The sequence below is a fragment of the Pteropus medius genome, unplaced genomic scaffold (genome assembly GCF_902729225.1).
Source record: "Pteropus medius unplaced genomic scaffold, Ma_sr-lr_union100, whole genome shotgun sequence".
Lineage (NCBI taxonomy): Eukaryota > Metazoa > Chordata > Mammalia > Chiroptera > Pteropodidae > Pteropus > Pteropus medius.
This window is the reverse complement of record NW_024355990.1, coordinates 4,251,689-4,270,181: the sequence shown is the minus strand read 5'-3', so window position 1 is coordinate 4,270,181 and position 18,493 is coordinate 4,251,689. Positions and strand designations below refer to the sequence as shown.

Genomic DNA, 18,493 nt, shown 5'->3' with positions numbered 1-18,493 from the left:
GTGAAGATGAGGTGGACGAAGATCCACCAGCAGCAGCCAAAATAAAAAGTCCTGCCGAGTGGCACTGAGATCAGAACAGATGAGGGCCGGAGCAGCTGGTGACGAAGCTCTCACACCCCGAGGGCACGACCAGGTGGCAGAGCCTGGGGCACCTCGAAGCTGGGAGGCCTGCACCCCTCCGTGAATGCCAGGCAGAGTTCTCTGGGCATGCTCAGTGCTGGGACTCGGCCCACAGCAGTCACTGGAAAACAGTGCCCAGGAGCTGGTGAGGCGGGAGAGGGCCTCCTGCGAGAACAGTGCCTGGGACGGAAGGAAGGCGTGGAGACCCCGAGGGAGCCCGGCCCCACGCGCTGAAGGTACCCGAACACCGAGCGCCAGACACCGAAGCAATGGGGAAAAACCCGAGAGCTGAGAGGGGTTAACAGAAGCCACCCTGCAGAGAGCAGAGGGAGGGCGGTGGGAAAGGGCACGTGCCCTTGGCATGGGGGGAGAAAACAACAGTTAGTGTCACAAGCGATATTGATGGAAACCAAACCGAACGCCCCAGCCTCCGGGGTCGGCCGCCTCTGTGTGAATGAGACACCTCAGGGCAGAAAAGCTGGGGAAGTAACAGCCTTTCAAATAAAATAAGCGAGTATCAAAACGTACTGTGGGGAAGGGAGGTGCCCGGGGACATAACTCTGGTCCCTCCTCCCTGGGGACTCCCGGTGCGCAGTCCCCAGAATCTCTAAGCAGTGAAGCTGCTTAGGTCCTGATGCACCCCACTAGAGGCAGGGTCTGGAGGGGCTCACTTTTTGTTTGCACCACACCACAAGTAGTTACTGATAACCAAGTTCAAGGCCCCGGCACAGCATCTGTCTCCCTGTGTCAGTGAGTGGTCCCGCGGGTGAGCGCATCAGATTCCTGTCCCACACCCACCCAGGAGCAGATGGGCCGCCAGGCCTTCGGGAGCCCAGCCAGCCCACTGCCATGGAAGTGGGTCGCGGCTGCTGATCTGGCAGCCGCCAAACTCATCAGGGGCCCGATTACCAGGGACGATGCTGAGGTTGGCGTTTCACTACCGACCCACCAAGGCCTCCCCGCTCCTCTCCCCAGAGCCAGGACCTGATGTCCCCAGGCCTGATTCCCTAGTTGCCGACATCAGTCCTCAGCTCGCTGGCTCCTGACAAATCTTGAAACCCCACAGAAACCACAGGGGCCTTCCCAGCTGGTTCTCCCCCTGGGTCTACAAGCCAAGGACAGATCAGGTCCACTGTGAACCCCGAGATCAGATCCCTCCCCCCCGGAAGGCCCCTTCCCTGCATGGCCAGCGAGCACATCGGGTCCTGGGGCATCCAGGGGCCCAGAGAAGAGACAGAAGAAGCGAGTGCAGAGCGGCCCAGGCCCAGATAGCCTCCTGGAGACAGCCCTGCCCAACACGCAAAGGCACAAGACGGCTGACCGCATGCAGGCAGCTGTGGCCGAGCAGGCTGGCTTAGTAGAGTCGCTGTTGGCAGCAGGTTTTCTGGGTGGGCGGTGAGGATAGCTGCACTAGAGGGGAGACGGCAGTGTGCTTCCTTCCAGGGACACCCAGCTTCCCTAACGCCCTCCCCACTGGCCGCCTGAGGGCAGCCTCTGCTCTCCATTTCTCCAAACCCCAAACAAGGAGGAGCGTGCCCTCAGACACCGTGCCCTCTGAGGGGCATGGGCAAACAGGGACTGGACAGATGAAGGGTGTAAGCTCTACACAAAGCCTGTTGTCTCACGGGCCACACCGGGGGCACGTGCCTGCAGCGGCCCCTCACCCCAGAATGTCTCAGCCTCAAATTGAGCCAAGCGAAAACATCTCTTGGCAGCCAGAGACAGCCAGTCTTGCCAAGCTGCAGCTGTTTACCTGGAGCACAGGCTACGGGGGACACGATGATGGGGAGAGGGACAGTGAGCTGCTCACTCAGGACAGCAGCAACCCTCGGCCCAGGCCTCTGCCCCCTCAACAGCCCTCCCTCGACTTTCCCACCACAAGGCACTATCTTCGCCAGACTAACTTCTTCAGAGAGGAGGAGCTGGGATGTTCGCTCCTTTCTGGATTGACTGTGGAAGTGTACACCCTCCCCCATCCACTCCTCAGCCACGGGCGCTTCAAGCCAGCCCGGCTTCCTGGAGGGTGAGGGCTACAGGGCCTGCGCCGCTGCATCGCTGTCGTGGCTGCAGCAGTGTGCTCGGCCTCCTGACAGACCCGCGAAGGGCAGGCAGTGGGGCCCAGCACTGGCTCTGCCCTGGCGCCCCGTCACCCTGCCTCTCCCCATCTGTGCCTCTGCTCCCCACTTCAAAGACGTCTATGTAACCCCCAGAGTCTGCTGAGTTGAAGAGCCTCATGTGATAGGGACATGCTGGGTGGGCAGACACTTGCTTCCAATCCCGTGTAGCTACAGTGGGGGGCGACTGTGAGGACAAGCTCTAGAGGGGCACGCAGCTAACCCCAAGGTGGCTGAAAGCAATCCAGGTCCCATGTGACCTTCTGGCCTTCCGGCTGATGCTTAATGGGCTGGGGTGGGGACTCACCTGGCCGCTTGATGGGCTTCTTAGTGGGTGTATCCTTTCTCTTATTGGGGACAGCAGGGGAGTAGGGGACCCCGGAGGAAGAACTGCTCTTCCGGAAATGCTCCTTCAGACCTCGGATGGAGCGGTCCAGCTGGCTGGAGCGAATCTGGTAGTAGACGTTCATGAAATCTGAGGAGAGACGGGGCGACAGAGCTGTGGCAGCCGAGGTCCCTGCCTGTCTTGCCACGAGAAGCTCCCCGTCCCCTCTAGAGCAGCTCTGCCAGGCAGCAGAGCCCACTATTCCTACTTGCTAGCCCCTCCCAGCGTCTGCTCTGGCTCACAGCCACCCACGGGGCCTTGTCCCCAGTCAGGCGAAGTCTTGAAAGGGAAAATATCCACCAGTTAAGTTTTGAAGGTAAGGGTTTTTTTTGATAAAAAATATAAAGCTAATATCCAAATGCAACTTGGTGTCAAAGGACGTGGGCAATTTATAGGAAGTAAAGAGACAACGAACGTCGGTGACTGAAAACACGCACCATATCCTCAGCCTCACAGAGTGCAAACTGAAAAAAAAATAAGAGGCCTTCCTTATCAAACAGCTACGATAGACAGAATTAACGACGAACAAATAGCCACGGGACGGTCGACAGGGCCGTCAACTGGCCCCAACTTGGAGAGCGACTCTAGAAGGCAGGAAAGTTACAGACCTGTTTGGACAAATCTCCCCGATAACTGCACCTTTGAGAAAAAACCCTGAAGAACTCCCTAAATAAGAAGAGCAATTCACACAAGTATGCTCAGTGCAGCATTATTTATCAGTTCTGAAAAACTGGAAAATCCAATAACGCAAGTGAGGGAGGAAAAAAAATACGGATACTGTGGTACATTCCAGCGGTTCCCAACAAATGTATGGCAAGGAACCTCAACATAGAGAATGGACCAAAGCACAGAGGCTCTGGCTGAAGGGCACTGAGGGGTCTGCATAATTAATCTTTTATAATTAATCCAAAAACAAAAGAAGTTATATAAAGAAAAGCTAGGATCTGGCTAGATTCACAAGTTGGTACATAAACTGTAGATTTATTGCTATGCTGTTTCCTATTCAACTTCTTTTTAAAAAAGGAAACAAACCCAGGTGAATTAAAGAAATAAAAGGACCCCCCCCCAATGCCCGCCGGCCCACACCCACCTTGGTTGTGGCCATATTCCACCAGCCAGCGGGAGATGCGGATCACGTCCAAGAGCACGCCCTCGGGCAGGTGCTCCAGAGGCACCTCCTCCTGGACCTCCAGCTCGTCCTCGCCGCTGATCAGATCCAGGATGAGCACAGGGGAGACGACCTTGCTGTGCCTGGTCATCAGGCTGCGGAACTCGGACTCCAGAGATTCCTTCCCCCGCTCAAACAGCAGCTTCTGTGGGGACAACGGGAGGAAGGCAGACCGGGGGGTCCACGACTGCTTCAGCATTCACTAGCCCTTGCCTCCCGCCTCCTCCTCTGCCTTCTCTTCCTTTAATCCAGGGAAGGAGGGCCAGGAAGCCTTTTTCTGTTATTTCTTTGCCTCACGGTCTCTCGAACTGTATGTTCACAGGTGACACCTGGGGTTTTACGCCAAGTGGATGCTTCATAAATACTGGCTGATGATTTTCTCACTGCACTATTAATTTGTTTTCTTGTGAGAAAAGGGTTTGCAAAAGAAAAAAATAAACTGGACTATGTCATGTTAAAAACTTTTCCGCTGCAAGTGATACCATCAAAAAAGTGAAAAGACAAGCCACAGAATGAGAGAAAATATTTGCAAAGAGTGTATCTGCTAAGGAACAGGTACCCAGAACACACAAGAGAACGGAAAACACAAAAAATGTGTTCACGAGGGTTTGCGGCAGCATTTTTTATAATAGCCAGAAAGTGGAGTGTCCGTCAAGGGATGAATGGATAAAAAGAATGTAGCATAGTCCCGCAATGCAGTATTTTTTGCCAATGCAAAGGAGTGAAGCGCTGACACGTGCTCCAACGCGGATGAGCCTTGCAAATAGTATGCTAAGTGAGGGAAGCCAGACAAAAAGTCACGTATCGTATGATTCCACTTATACGAGAAATCCGGACAAGGCACATCTGTAGAGAACGGAAAATGGATTGGTGATGATGGAGGCCGGGTGAACAGGCGAGGGGAGGGGAGGGGTGAGGAGAAGCGTGACTCCGACATGTTCAGAATTCTTTTTCGAGGGATGAATCAGTGTTCTAAACTTGATTCTGGTGAATTTTATACTTTAAGTGGGTGAATTTTATTGGGTGTGAAATATATCTCATTAAGGATGTTAAAAAAGAGAGAGAAAGGAGTTGGGGTGTTTCTGCTTTAAAAAAAAAGTCCTCAGGGTTAACCTATAGTTCCTTATCTTTTGTGTTTTCCTCCACCCACCCCCCACCCCAACTCCCACATCCAAGTTCTAGCACAGAGGTCTTTACTCTGTGATCCCAACTTGGTAGTGACTCTCAAAAACGAAGTTCTCCAGGCCCCTGACATCCCAGTCTCTGACGACAAGCTCCCCACCCATGGGCTGCAGTGTACTGGTCATACTGGTATGCCAAAGTACCGATCCCCTCAGTCCTCCGGGCAGCCAGGTGTGGCTGTGGGCTGCCAGAGACACGCAAATATCTTCATTTCTGACAGAGACACATGGGAGAAAAGCTGGGAAGTGATGCTTCCAGCAAAAGCCCTGCTGGCCCCTTACCACTTTGTTGAGCTCTGGGCTGTCTGGGCTATTGTCCTGGAAGTACTCCACAGCCTTCTGAATCTTGGCCATGCTTCCCAGGTATTCTTCCAGCCTACCTGTGGGACTGGGAAGGGGAAGAGCCATATCAGCCTGGGTGGATGGGAGATGAAGCGAAGGATCAAGGGCATGGTATTTGAAAGGGAAAAGAAGAGAATTAACACAGGGGACTCCAGGCTCAACTATATTCAACCCCTTCCTCCCAAGGCCTAGGGCCACTGGTCCAGGGAGCATTAGAAATGTGACCCTCTGGCCCTAGCTCACCCCTCTTTGATGATCTTCTCAGTGTCAGTGGCCACATGGTAGTAACTGATGACGTGGTCCAGGCAGGACAGAGTTTTCTCAACATTCTCCTGCAGCCGCTGCAGGTTCTCTGTCTGCTTGTGCACGGGGATGATGGAGTTCTCCAGCTTCATGAGGCGGCTCTCAAAGGATGACAGGATAGACACCTGCAGGGGACAGCCCCATACTCTCAGACTGCTTCTACCAACTCATGGCATTTGCTACTTTTTCTCTGGTTTTCTAGACGATAAGCTCTATGAGGGAAGGGACAGGGTCTATCTGTTCACCACTGTATCTTCAGCACCTACCGTGTGCCCGGCACATAGACGGTGGTCCAAATAAATTGGATAAAGTTTGATCTGAAGGCAAGCCAAGCATCAAATTAACTTCTCCTACGGCAATCACCACAGGATGGCGTCCCTTCCACCCTTTGAAGCCAAATCTCAATTTCTGTTCTCTCTGAGGCTTTCCTAGACTGACCAGGAAGTAGTTTCATTTAGAGTAGCCTCAAATGCATTGCAGGTACCTTCAAAACCCTCTCTCTCTAAAGGCGAATCTCATTAAATTATTAAATACCTACCTAAGTTTGTATTTACTCAATGTGTACTTTTCCGGCCCCTTCTATAAATAAGGAAGGAAACTCGTATTTGTTGAGCACCTACTGTATACCAGGTATTGTGGAAGATTCCCATGCATTAGTTTCTATGACCTCACAACCACATTAGGAGGTTGGCATTGTCTGTCTGATCAGATGAGTTAACTGAGGCTCAGAGTAACCTGTCAGGAGCTACACACAAATACGTAGAGGGTGAGGACAAGATTCCAGATGTCTGACTTCAGAGCTGTTATATGCCTAAAGCTCTCCAGGGGTGATGGCTGAGTCTTCGCTGTCCTCAGTAATCTTGGAAGTGCTAACCCTGCCCTCCCACGGACACCTGAATTGACGATTCACGTGACCAGTATCCAGCCCACCAAAGTCAGTGTCACTACACGTTTGCAGAAGGAGAGAAGGAAGAATGGAGAGCTGGGACGGAAAGCCGCAAGTCCAGGCCAGCGGGGGCTGCCGCAGGCTCAGTGAAGGGGCGGAAAGGAGAAGGGAACTCGGTAAGAGACAGGCCACACTGCTGCTAGAGACACCCACACGTTGCCATCACTACCCAGGTCAGAACCCGGGCCTTATGGACCCGAGCCGCAGGTCGCAGGGCCCTCCTGCAAGGTCTGGCGGCCTGTCAGCCCTTCCCGGCTGAGGGTTACTCACCATGTTCTTGGTGAGCTGGTCGCTCTTCTCCAGGCTGTCTCGGATGAAGGACAGTGTCTCCTCCTCCTGAGGGAGTGGAGGGGAGGACATGATCAGAAGCTGGAGGCTAAGGGAGATCGCCGTCGCGGCCTGGCGGCCTCGCCCCCAACCCCATCACCTCGCAGGGAATGCTCCCTCCCACCCCGGGCCCAAGTCTCGGCCCCTTTCCGCTCCTCCTCCCCCGCGTCCCCAGCCCCAGTCCCACCTGCTTCAGCTTGTCCTCTATCTCTCGCCGCCGGGCGGACGCCTCCTGCGGAGGGATCATCCCTGCGACCCTGGGCTCACACTTCCAGTGTTTTGTCTCAGGGAGCGTGCCCTTTCGGCTTCCGTCCCTGCCACACCCACTTCCGCCCTCGGCCCCGCCCCAAAGCGGGCTGGCGGTGCCATGTTGGGAGTGGCAGGCGGAAGTGTTCCCGCGCGGAGTCCCGTGACAGGCCGAGGCAGGTAGCCATCTTGGGTGTGGCCGGGAGCGTGGCCGAGGCGGACCAGCCCCAAGAGTTTCATTCAGTACTTAACCGCTCTGAACCGCACCCAGCCCATAGTAGCTGCTCAAGAAAAATATTGATGACATCTTGTTCTATAGGTCTTAGGACGGGAATCCTCTATGATTGTGAACAAATGCACCGAACTTTGTACAATATCATTGCATTTTTGTAAGTGAACTGTATATGTATCTGCTTTTTCTGTATTTTCTCAAATTTACTTCACTACTAAGTATAATTTGGTAGCCAGCTGCCATGTACTGAGAGCCTTCCCCATCTCTGTTACAAACACCATCCTTGCTGGTTATCTTGTCTAATCCTCAGGATAAACTTTGGGCACAGCTGTTGTCTCTCTTCTGCAGGATGAGGAAGTTCAGGCTTAGAGAGGTCGGCTGCACAAAGTCAACACAGCTGGCTGGGAGAGGGCTCTCCGCTAACACCCCCCTCCCCAAGCTGGGTAGCTCAGGCGTTTTGTTTGTTGCTATGCAAAGCTGCTGATTTGGTTTTCGAGAAAATCCATTGTGAAAAGCAGGTTATATTTCATATCTAGGAAAAGCAGACAGATGAGTTTAAATTATTCCCAGCCCAATGTCAGGCATGTGTTGACAAGCAGACACGGACTCAGTGAAAGCTCTAGTTCCCCTACTATACTCAGCATGAGCTGCTTTAGCAAAAGGAGCAAGCGGTGTTTCGGTTGTAGCCTCAGAAGAAGCCTTGATCTTCCTTTGCAAACTTGTGCACAACACAAAGGTGCCAATCGTAGCCAAGCCCCCCACTGCAGGCTCAGAGTTTCACTTTCCAGAAGGAGCGAGAGAGGAAAAGCTCCCCCCACCTGCCCCAACAACGTGTTCTTTGGTTTGGTAACTTCCTAGTTCCAGACTTCGTGCTCTTTCTGAGAAATCATGTGTAACATTCCTCCAAATTAATATGTCCTGGCCCTGTAGCCATACGGAAAATGTGTACGCTATGACACAAACAAGCACAATGGTGTATGTTCCCTGGGATTACAGCCATTTAAAATACAATAGATGTGTTGCAAGAAAAAAAAACAACAACAGAAAAACAAACTTCAGGGAAACAGCACGAAACACCCAAATGATAAGCAGTAGGGCACAAAGGCCCTTCAGTTTCTCTGGTTTCTAAAGATGGCGAGTTTAAATTACCTTTCTATTAAAACACTTCAAAGAAAACAAATTTTACTTCTTTCTGTAATGATCAAAAAATAGTCTTTTCTCCTCATTTAGAAATGACCAGCCATTAACAGCGACATCTGGCAGAATGATCAGGACGGTTTTTTATTTTTTTTCCCCTTGAAATCCTCTTAGATATAAAATGAGAGAGAGAACCAGAATGTGCAAAGCCCAGGAGTGGGCGGCCTATCGCGTGCTTTCCTCTAAGCAAGAGGGAGCAAAGGAAATTTAAGCATGCTTTCGGCCACCTCTGGGTTCAAATCTGCAGTTTGGTTTTAAAACGATTTCTTAAATTAAATGTAATCCTCTTCAAACTGTAAAGAAGGCATACGGTGATAAACCATAGGTGACTCCTCATCCTTGACCCCCAAGCCTCTCTGTCTCAGAAGTCACCGCAACTATGACTTTCCAGATGTGTTCATACGAATCCAAGCATATTATACACAGAATAAGCTCTTCTTAAAACATACACACACACGAATGCGAGCACATCAAACATACTTTGCTGTAGCCTGGATGTTCACTTAACACTGTATCTTGTTCATCTTTCAGTATGAGTATTAGATATACTCCATTCTCTGCATAGACTTTCATTTAATAGAAATATTGAAGCAGTCTTCTCATTAGTGGACGCTTGGGTTGTTCCAGGTTTTTTGCTATTGGAAACTCTGCCCCGTATACACAGATGGCGTGTGCATGACCACTCTACACAGACATCTATACATTACAAAAATAAAAGGTATATACCTTTAAAATTTTTATAGATATGTACAAATTGCCATCCAAAATGATTGAACTAACCTATACTTCCAACACCAAGGTATAAATGTGCCTATTCCGCACACCTTAACCCACACTATGTATGATCAAACTTTAACATTTTTGCTAATCTGATCTATGAAAAATGGAATTTCATGTTTAATTTTGAACTAAATGAAAAGGAAAGCAATTTACTGATGTTTGTGGGAGGCAGTGAAAACAGGGCTTAGAAAGAAATTTCTAGCATTGAATGCATACCTGAAAAAAAAAGATCTAAAGTGAATAATCTAAGCTCCCACCTTAGGAAACTAGAAAAAGAAAATTAAATCCAAAATAAGCAGAAGAAGTAATAAAAATTAGAGCAGAAATCAATAAAATTGAAGATAGATAGGAAATCAAGAGAGAAACATCAAGGAAATCAAAAGTTGGTTCTTTGAAAAGATCAACAAAATTGATAACCGCTAGTCAGGCTAATCAAGAAAAAAGAGAGAAGACACAAATTACTAATACCAGAAATGAAATAGAGGGCATCGTTACTGATCCCATGGACAATAAAAAGCTAATGAAGGAATATTACGAACAATGCTCTGCCCCCAAATTTGGTAACTTAGTTGAAACAGACCAATTTCTCAAACGACCCTATCTACCAAAACTCACACAAAGAGAAATAATCTGAAGAGGCCTATAGCTATTAAAGAAATCGAATCAGTTAATAAGCTTCCCAAACAGAAGGCACCACGCCCAGATGGGTTCATTGCTGAATTCTACCAAATATTTACGGAAGAAATGATACCAGTTCTCTACAATCTCGTTCAGAAGACAGAGGCCAAGGGAATACTAAACTCATTCTATAAGGTCAGCATTACCCTAATAGTAAAATCAGTGAAAGACATTACAAGAAAGAAAAACAACAGACCAGTATCTCTTATAAATACTGTTGCCAAAATACTCAAAATATTAGCAAATAAAATCTAATAATGTATAAAAAGAATCACAGCACCATGACTAAGCGGGATTTATTTCAGGTGTGCAAGGCTGGTTCAACTTAATGGGACAATTTAATTATATAGTCAATTTTTTAAAATTTCTTTCTTGGCCTTTTCCCCCCCCTGAAGAAACTTCCTAGTCTCATTTTGTTTATTTTTTTCAGGTGATCTATAAAATCATTTTTACAACTGTAAATTGAATGTCCTCTGAGTAAACTGGTTTGAATTCATGTCCTCAAAGAGGCTGGGACATCACCAGGACATCACGCCCTCCTGAGGGATGGAGGCAAAGTGTGACCCTGGAAAGGAAGGGCTGGGGGGCTGGAGGGCTGGCTCAGAGTCCTCCTGTGAAGTGGCCAGCAGGGAGCAGGGCCCACTGCCAAAAGAAGGACCTCACAGGCAAGAGCTGCAGCCAAGGAGTGGCCAGGCCCAAACCGCCCGCTGAGGGCAGATCAAAGGCAGGCAAGAGGCTCTGGTCTTCACAGCTGAGTGACAAAAGAGAAGAAAGTGATAGCTTCCAGGGCAGACGGTGTCATGTGGGCAACAGGAGACCTGGGCCGGCCTCTCCAGGGCTGCCTCCCAGCTCCACGCAGAGAATGTGCCCAGCAAATCTATGATGGACAAATAAATAACTATGTGATGACTGAATCCAGGAGGGCGAGGGAGGGGCAGGGGCATGGAGAGAGGACCGAAGGGGTGAGATAAACTCCTGGGCATCGAGGGGAAGGAGGTCGGATGTGCCGTTCAAAGCAACGTGAGCCTCTCCGCCCCGAGAACCACAGCAACATACTCGCAAGGGGCAGAAGCCCCACCCAGAGATGTGGCTGACAAGAATCTTTATTCCTTTCTGCCCCTCTGTGGACCACCTCCCAGCCTCCCACTCCAACTTATCACCTTACAGGCCCCAGGAGATGTCTGTGGAATAGGTTGGAGTCTGGCTTTGGACATGTGTTCCTGGGGGAATAAGTTCCAAGTTAGTGGTGGCTGACTCCTGTGGAAACCACAGCCGGTGCTAGGATGGCACAGAGGGAAAGAGTGACAGGCCAGGTGCAAGGCCAGGTGTGAGGCCAGGTGCGAGGCCAGGTGTGATGTCACGTAGCCCTAGTCTGCTCCCAGCCCTGCCACCCACCAGCTGTGCGGCTTCAGCCAAGGAAGGGCCCCTCTGCATGACATATCATGTGAATTAAGTGACACGGCAAATATAAAGGGCCTGGTGTGTAGTAGGTGCTCAAGAAATGTTAGGTTGTTTCCACTCCAGTTCTTTGAGGGCCTTTCCAGCTACAGCTGGGGTCTATGAGGAACTAAACGGGTTTCTGCAGCAGGCACTGCTTTGAACACTAAATCTCAACAATGCTGGGAAAAAAAGTGTCCTGAGTTCCAAACTGTCAATTTATCCAGAACCTTTGGAACCCCCAACCTCCTGGCTGTCCCCAGAACATCAGTTGCGGACAGACAGCACCCTGCGTGGCCTGCCCTGGGAGGCTATTCCTGAAGATGAAGGAAAGACAATCACGAGGCTGTAAGCGCCAGATACTGGATAGGCTGTTTAAAGAGCAGGGGCCACAAGGCACTGGCTCAGGGGACACGTGAGTGACATCTCCCACTGGCCAGGAAGTAAGCCTATGGTATGAGTCCTACCATGCATGTGGCACCATGCTGAACCTTTATAATGGTTATTCCTGGGGCCCTCACGACAACCTGTGTGTGGGGGGTGGGGCATGCGGGGAGTGGTAATTATTGTCCTTACAGAAGGGGAAAACAAACTGAAGTGTCCAAAAGGTGCCACAGCCAGGCCTGGAAAGCAGATAGTCCATTTTGTCCCACATGCTGCAGGCTGGCACACACAGAAATGTCAGAATGACCTTCCTGAGACTGGCTGGAACATTCTAGAACCACAGCCTCAGTCTCGCCTGGCCAGATGGTGCATCTGGAGGCTGTATAACAGCCGGGGCTCCTGAAAAAGTCTGGCCAGGGGCCTTTTAGATCCCACAGTGGGGTAGTGGGTATAAGAAACACCCAGCTTATTACCTTGCTGTTGGCTGTCCACATGCCACAGCCCCTCCGCTGTCCTTGGTCACCTTCTGCCTCCCGGACATCCGCTCTGACACCGGCTGCCAGGCAGGAGACTCTCACCATCTGGATTTGGAAGATGACCACCACTGGAGGAAAATTATCCTATTAGCTTTTCAAACTCTGGGAGGGCAGGGATTTGCTTCAGATCCAGGGGTGAGGCCTGGCAAGAAGCCGGCGGCAGAGGCCCAGTCCTCAAAGGCCAGCCGATTCTTCACGGCTCCCAACCCTCCAGGGGCAGGGGGCCACTCCCTATTCCTTTAATTCTAGCTCGATTCTCCATCTCTGGCCTGCCCCGCCCCGCCCCGCCGCCCCACACACGTTCCCTCGCACTCCATTTCCGACCGCAGACTTCCCAGCACGTCCCTGTGCAGGCTCGGTGGAGAAATGTGTGAAGAAATCTGAGCGACATTTGTCCTCTTTCCACCTCTGCTTGTAACGACAGCCGCCCCTTCCCACTCTCCCTGGGGTATCTTCGGTCTCCAGGTCTCTTCTTTAGGACGCCCCTCCCGCTTCCCATAAACCTCCCAGCGGGTTTTGGGACTTGGCTGTGCCGCTGGGGGCGCGCTGCCCGGCTGACCCGGGAGCGGAACCCCAGGCGGGGGCGAGGAGGGCGTGGGGGGCGAGCGCCCGGGCCTGCGGTGCTGGCTGCCAGGGGCCGCGAGGGGGCGCCCGACACCACCTCTGCGGGTCCGAGGCGCCCCGCTGGCTGGACCCCCCGAGAATGTCGGGGCGGGGGCAAGGAAAGAGAGGAGCGAGGCCGCAGGACAGGCAGGTGGATGGAAACAGAAAGAGGGGGTCAGGAGGGGGCCCTGAAGAAGAGAGGGACGTGGAGACCGGGAGACAGCCGAAAAACTAGGAAAATTCGAGAGAGCACGAAGGAAGGAACGGCGGGGACAGGGACAGGAAGGGAGCAGAAACCAAGTGGCTGGCGCCACTGCTCGCGGCCTTTCTACTGTCCTCCCGCTGCCCCTGTTCCCCCAATGGGCGGGAAAGGGGGATCCGGGCCGGCGGGCCGTAGTGACGTCAGCCGCTGGTACCCGCCGCATTTTGGCCCCGCGGCTCCTGGCATCGTAGGACGCGGGCGGCCGGGTAGCCCTCGGCGGCGGTGCCAGGCGCCCCGCGCAGCCACCCCGCACGCCGGGCGCGCTCCCGCAGCTCCGCGCCGCCCCGCACCCTGCAGCCCCCTGGGCGCGCTCCCGCAGCCCTGCAGGCCTGGGCGTGTTCTCACAGCCCGCACCCCTGCAGGCTCTGCTCCCCTAGGGCCGCGTGCCCTGAACATGACTCAGCGCTTTCGTGAGGCTGGGTTTCAGAGGGCCATCCGAGGCCGCGGGGACCCCAGGAGAGGAATGGGCCGCCACACATGCCCTCTCTCTAGGCGGGGTGGGTCTTGCCGGGGTTGGGGGCAGGTATAATCACTTGTTCATTAACTCGAGGGCGCTGACGGAGAACCTACTGTAGGCAACAGGAAGAGGGCTGGAGGGGTCCACAGCCTGTGGGGTGCATCCAGATCCCTCCTGCTGCCGGAGTTTGCAGATAAGAAGATAGACCTTTTGGAGACGTTTGGGAGTTTGGGGTGCACTGCGGGCCTGGGATGCAGGCTGCAGGAGAGACAAAGAGCTCCTGGCCTGGGCTGGGGAAAACAGGGTCCCAGCCACTGGGGCAGATTGGGGTGACCTTGGAGGCTCAGGTATGTGGACAAGATTTTAAAGGATGAGAAGAGGGACCCCCAGGAAGAGGGGCTGGCCTTACGGCAGCTGGGAAGTAGGGAACCTGTTGGATGTCCAGAGGAGAGAGAGAGTAGTGGTTGAGAGTCGGGGACCCCAAATTAGCCAAGGTGAGGCCGTTATTTGGTGAAGAGCCTCAGCAGGGTGGCCTGAGGCAGGGACACAGTGAGCAGGCTGCTGCGGTGGTCCGGGCAGTAACTGGAGTGGACGTGAGACGAGGGCAGTGAATGGCCTGGCTCGGGCAGTGGAGTCTCTGATGCTGAGGGCTGGTGGACGCTGCCTCTGTGCTGGGAAACCAGCAGGTCTCCTTCCCTGACCCGGGCAGGGGATGGAATGAGATGACCCTTCCCAGGGCCCCGGGGGGTCAAGGTTCCCAGTGCACTCTTGGGACCCACTTCTTAGTGTTGCTCTGTGCATTTGACCTTCTGTTGTGTGTGTGTCCTTCACACTCATGGAAGAGTGCCCCCGCCTGTCTGAAATTTGTTGAATGAATGAATGAATGAATGAATGAGTGAGCAAGCAGAGAGAGGCCAGTGATGGGTGTATGTGGTTATCAGTGTGCAGGACAGGACGCACGATTACGTCTTCAGCACGGGCTGTTTAGTGAGGCTGAGGAGGTGGGCTGGGCTGGGAATTGAAGCCTGGGGTCCCCGAGGGCAGGGAGGACAGGCCCCGGCTGCCCTCTTCCTGGATCCCCACTGCCTGCCTAGCTCAGAGCTCTGGCTTCTGGATCTAGTTCTGCCGATAAGTTGCTGTGAGAATTGGGGTGTGCCCTACACCCCCTCCATTCATTCTGCCACACTCCGTTGAACCCACACCATGTGCCACTCCAGACTCCTGGCAGGTGCCATGGAGAACTGGGCACTGCCTCTGCCCTCCTGGAGCTCTCCGTCCCCGGGAGGGGCACACACGCTGCCAACGTGGTAAGATACGGGGTGGCCAAGGACTGCAGGGAGTGGAGAGGTGACAACTGTCCAGATAGGTCCCCAGCTAACAGCTCAGAAGACAACCTCATCTCTCATCTGTGCCGACAGGCTTAGAGCTGTGTCCTCTGTGCCTCAGTTTCTTCATCCACAGGTGACACCGAAGGCCCCTGAAGTCTCCCGCAGGCTGGAGGCCCATGCCTCTACGACAGGTCCTTTCCACTGCCTCCTACCTCCCACAGAAAGGGCAGAGAGACCGGACTCACTCTACACCAATCCCCCAGGAGTCTAGGCCTGTAGACCCTTCCGACCAGACATGGAGCCCGAGGTCTGCCAGAGGCCCAGCCAGCTGCTACTGGTGGTGGCCTCCTGGAGCTCAGGGCCCAGCCCAAGACCTTCCCCAACACACCTGAAGTCCAGACAGCAGCAGAGAGCCCCGAGCGGACAGTTTGTGCTGGCAGCAGGGGAAGGGCATGAGGGCCAGGAAAAAGGGGACAGAATCCCCAGTACTCATCCTCTGACCTGGAATCATGCAGCAGACCGCTGGGGCGAAGCCAGGAAAGGGATCGTGGTGGAGGTCATCCCACAAATCGAGTTCTAGATCCAGCAGATAAAAGGGCGTAAAGTTGAGAGTGGACCGTGGGAAGTCGGCTTTCCAGAAGTCTGGCCGGCTGGAGGTACAGCAAGTGTCCAGGGACACTGCTCCAGCCTGACCCACCCTTCCTTGAGGAGGTGGCACTGCTGGTGCTGTCGCTGATTCGGGTGCCAGCCTGGGGGGCCCAGCATATGTAGCCAACTGTCTTCTCGAGCGGGAGTGCAGAAAGGGTTGGCATGACTTCAGGACGGTGCAGTTCTGCTGGCGGGGGCCAGAGTTGGAGATGCAGCCCACGGGACCCTGAAAGTCATGGGGGAGGTTCCCCAGGTGAAGGGGGAGAGTGGGAGGGTGTTCATTCAAAGTAGGGCACAGGGGTAGGGGACGGAGGGTGGAGATCATGGCTTTGCGTGTCTGGTCACAGAGGGAAGGGTCGGTGGGAAGAAGAGTGTGGGCTGGGCCGGGACTCGATTGTGCTCACAGGGCCTGCGGATTCTTCTGTAGTGAGGGAAGGCACCACAGTGTTCTCAACAGATGAGTGGCAAGTGCCCTTGAGAGGGGTCACAGTCGCCCCCAAACCTCCCCAGTACTGAGCAAGCCAGGTGGGTCCCCACCTCCATGCTTCGCCCACCCCCCTCTGCCCGGGAACGCCTTTCCTCGCTGCATCCTGCCGAATACCCACGCCGGCTCTTCTGGAAACACTCTCTCCTTCAAATACACTCAGGTCTCGCCAGCTTAGCAAAGCTCCCCTTGGCCCGTCTTCGCCACTGCCCACACGCCCCTTCTTTTCTCCTGATTCTGAGCTCTGAATTGGCTGCCTGCTCTCGGTCTATGGGTTCTACCCGCACCGTGCTACAGAAATGCCATGGGAGGCCTGGAGCCCTCCTGAGGAAAAGCTTCCTGTGCCCACTCCCGCCTGGTGGCCCTCAGGGCAGGCTCCTTGGGGCAGGGCCTGCCAGGAACAGGTGTGTGGGGAGCGGGGAGGGGCCCTAACAATGGCCCTTCTCCAAAGCTTGGTCTTTGCTCCGTCCTCTCCTCTCCTGCCTCACTTCTGGAAGAGTCCAAGCATCTCTGGGCTTTAACTTTTCCCTTCGTCCTGGTGGCCCTGGGACTGTATCTTAGCCCAGCTCTCTCTCTTTCCGGTTCGTGGTATCTACTCGCCCATGGACTCCACTGTCTCCACGGCATAACCTGGGGTGACCTCTACAGGACACAGCTAACGCTGCGTCGTCTCCTCCCCTCCCCAGATTGGCCCCTCTTCATTTACTAATTCATATGCTCATTCACTCGTCTGTGAATTCTGCAAGCCTCTGAACCCTTCACTGCCCTCGGGTTCCCAGGCTGGATTCGTTAGTTATCAGTTTGTGGTCGCATCTTTGCTTGTCACTCATGCCAGTTTCTTCTCCTAGGCTGAAATCCCCCTTCTCAAGTCCCGGTGAAGGTCATCACAGGTCATCTATGTGGCATAGTCCGGGAACTGGACTGGGAGTCTGGTGGAGGTCAAGTTTAAGCCTAGTGCAGGGACTGCTGCTCTCTCTCTGAGCATCGGCTGGGCTCTGACACCCTCGGGCCATGAAGACACACGACTCCAGAGATAGGGTGAGACCACCGAGGTCAGTTTCATCCTCTGTAAAATAAAGATGTCGGGCCTGCTCGCCGGTCCATGCCACTTGGAACCAGGTGTCACAGTGACCCTCCTGCCCCCTCTCTCACTCTCTCTTCACCTTCTTCTTCTCCGTGACTTGATTTTTCTCCCAAACCCTGTCTCAGACAAGAGCTCCCTGCACCAGAGGGTGGCAGGGTCATTGAGCTGAGTCTTTGGGTCAGGGGCTGGGGAGACCCTCAATGTCCCATTTCCCTCAATAAAAACCGCACATGGAACAGGGAGCCTAGAGAGACCCAGGGACCGTGGATGGGGGTGGGAGTTCTGGCTCACGCACCCCTCTGCACCCCACCCCTTCTCTCCCAACCCTGCCTGGCCTGGTGGGACAGTCCCACCAGGGACAATCATTAGTCAAATACCGGGCACTGGGGCGTTAGGCTCCTCACATGTCTCCTAGCCTAAGCCAGGGGGACAGGGCCAGTGCCCCAGGCATGTCCTGGTGCACAGTGGGGCAGGGCCGGGAAGGGACAGCTGAGCTGGGCACGGCTCTGTCCTGGCGACCTCACAGCTACGGTGCAAACAGGTAAAAGGCCTGTTTGCTGACCCTGTGGGCTGGGGGGGCGGGTAATAACAGATGTGGGGGGGCCTTGAATGCCAGTTTCTCCACACCCGCCCTGCCTCTTGGCTCTCTGTGATCCTCGCTTCAGGACCTAGGCCCCAGGGGAGTTAGTGACCAGGAGGAGCAGATGAGAATGAGGAAGGCCAGGTCTCTTCCACCTTCCGACATCCCTTCCTCCTGGTCCCGAGTCCTCCCTCCCTCCCTCCTCACCTGGCTCGCACCTGCCACGCCTCCCGCTCAGCTTCAGCTGGCACCCAAGCCCCCTCACCACCCAAACCCACAGGTCAGCAAGGGGCTGCCTGGGGCTTTCCTCAGAGGCCCACTGACCAGGACGCTCTCTCCCCACCCTCTGCCCCCGGGGCTTCGGGGACCTCCTCAGCCCCAGCTGCGGAGAACTCCTTGGATTTTACTGCCGGTAGTTGCATTTGGCCAAGGCTTCTTAGCTGTTTCCCTACCTTTTATCCACCTGCTCAGCCAGCACATTCATTCATGCATTCATTCATTCATTCATTCATTCATTCGTTGAATACTTAAGACGCTGGGCCAGGTGCTTTATGCTGCGAGTGTAGGAGTGAGCAGGACAGGCGGGTTCTCTGCCCTCGGGGGTCTGCAGACTTTGGGAGCGTCTGAGGCTGAACACTCTCAGGCGGGTCACTCTTCCCCACCACTTACTT

At 53.8% G+C, this 18,493-nt stretch overlaps 2 protein-coding genes and 1 long non-coding RNA gene across 9 annotated transcripts in view; 1 reads left to right on the top strand and 2 right to left on the bottom strand.

Annotated features, from left to right (window-relative positions):
- EXOC7 (exocyst complex component 7) overlaps positions 1-18,493 on the bottom strand; it is a 93,743-nt gene that overhangs the window by 8,080 nt on the left and 67,170 nt on the right. For 3 of the 4 annotated variants that reach the window (XM_039859518.1, XM_039859519.1, XM_039859520.1), the window contains exons 1-6: positions 7,074-7,270; positions 6,830-6,895; positions 5,554-5,738; positions 5,251-5,356; positions 3,710-3,932; positions 2,542-2,709 (exon numbers count right to left, since the gene is read on the bottom strand). In XM_039859518.1, coding sequence (XP_039715452.1) covers positions 2,542-2,709; positions 3,710-3,932; positions 5,251-5,356; positions 5,554-5,738; positions 6,830-6,895; positions 7,074-7,133 — 808 coding nt within the window. In that variant the 5' untranslated portion in view covers positions 7,134-7,270. Of the gene's footprint in view, positions 1-2,541; positions 2,710-3,709; positions 3,933-5,250; positions 5,357-5,553; positions 5,739-6,829; positions 6,896-7,073; positions 7,271-18,493 lie in introns of those variants that run through there. The other variant, XM_039859521.1, reaches the window with a different exon arrangement.
- On the bottom strand, positions 7,394-16,388 carry LOC120600173 (uncharacterized). Of its 4 annotated transcripts, none has more exons than XM_039859526.1 (4): positions 15,528-16,388; positions 12,314-12,444; positions 11,180-11,239; positions 7,394-7,896 (listed from the first exon to the last, which is right to left on the bottom strand). In XM_039859526.1, the coding sequence occupies exons 1-4, from the start codon at positions 15,997-15,999 to the stop codon at positions 7,891-7,893; spliced, it is 669 nt and encodes a 222-aa protein (XP_039715460.1). In that variant the 5' UTR covers positions 16,000-16,388; the 3' UTR covers positions 7,394-7,890. The 4 variants fall into 4 exon arrangements, 3 of the variants coding, with proteins under 3 accessions (XP_039715460.1, XP_039715459.1, XP_039715458.1); XM_039859525.1 differs by lacking the exon at positions 7,394-7,896 and adding an exon at positions 10,298-10,896 and having other exon boundaries at positions 15,528-16,014; XM_039859524.1 differs by lacking the exon at positions 7,394-7,896 and adding an exon at positions 10,298-10,896 and having other exon boundaries at positions 11,185-11,239; positions 15,528-16,014.
- Positions 13,102-17,273, top strand: LOC120600176 (uncharacterized). Its single transcript, XR_005652130.1, has 2 exons — positions 13,102-14,045; positions 17,007-17,273. It is a non-coding gene; the product is annotated as an uncharacterized LOC120600176 (long non-coding RNA).

Excerpts from the sequence above, each read along its gene's own strand:
- LOC120600173 (XM_039859524.1), bottom strand. The coding sequence starts at position 15,999 with ATGATCTCCACCCTCCGTCCCCTACCCCTGTGCCCTACTTTGAATGAA. Across the intron at positions 11,240-12,313 it reads TGTGGACAGCCAACAGCAAG|GAACACATGTCCAAAGCCAG; the intron begins GTAATAAGCTGG and ends TTATTCCCCCAG. Across the intron at positions 10,897-11,184 it reads ACAGACATCTCCTGGGGCCT|ATTTGCTGGGCACATTCTCT; the intron begins GTAAGGTGATAA and ends TGTCCATCATAG.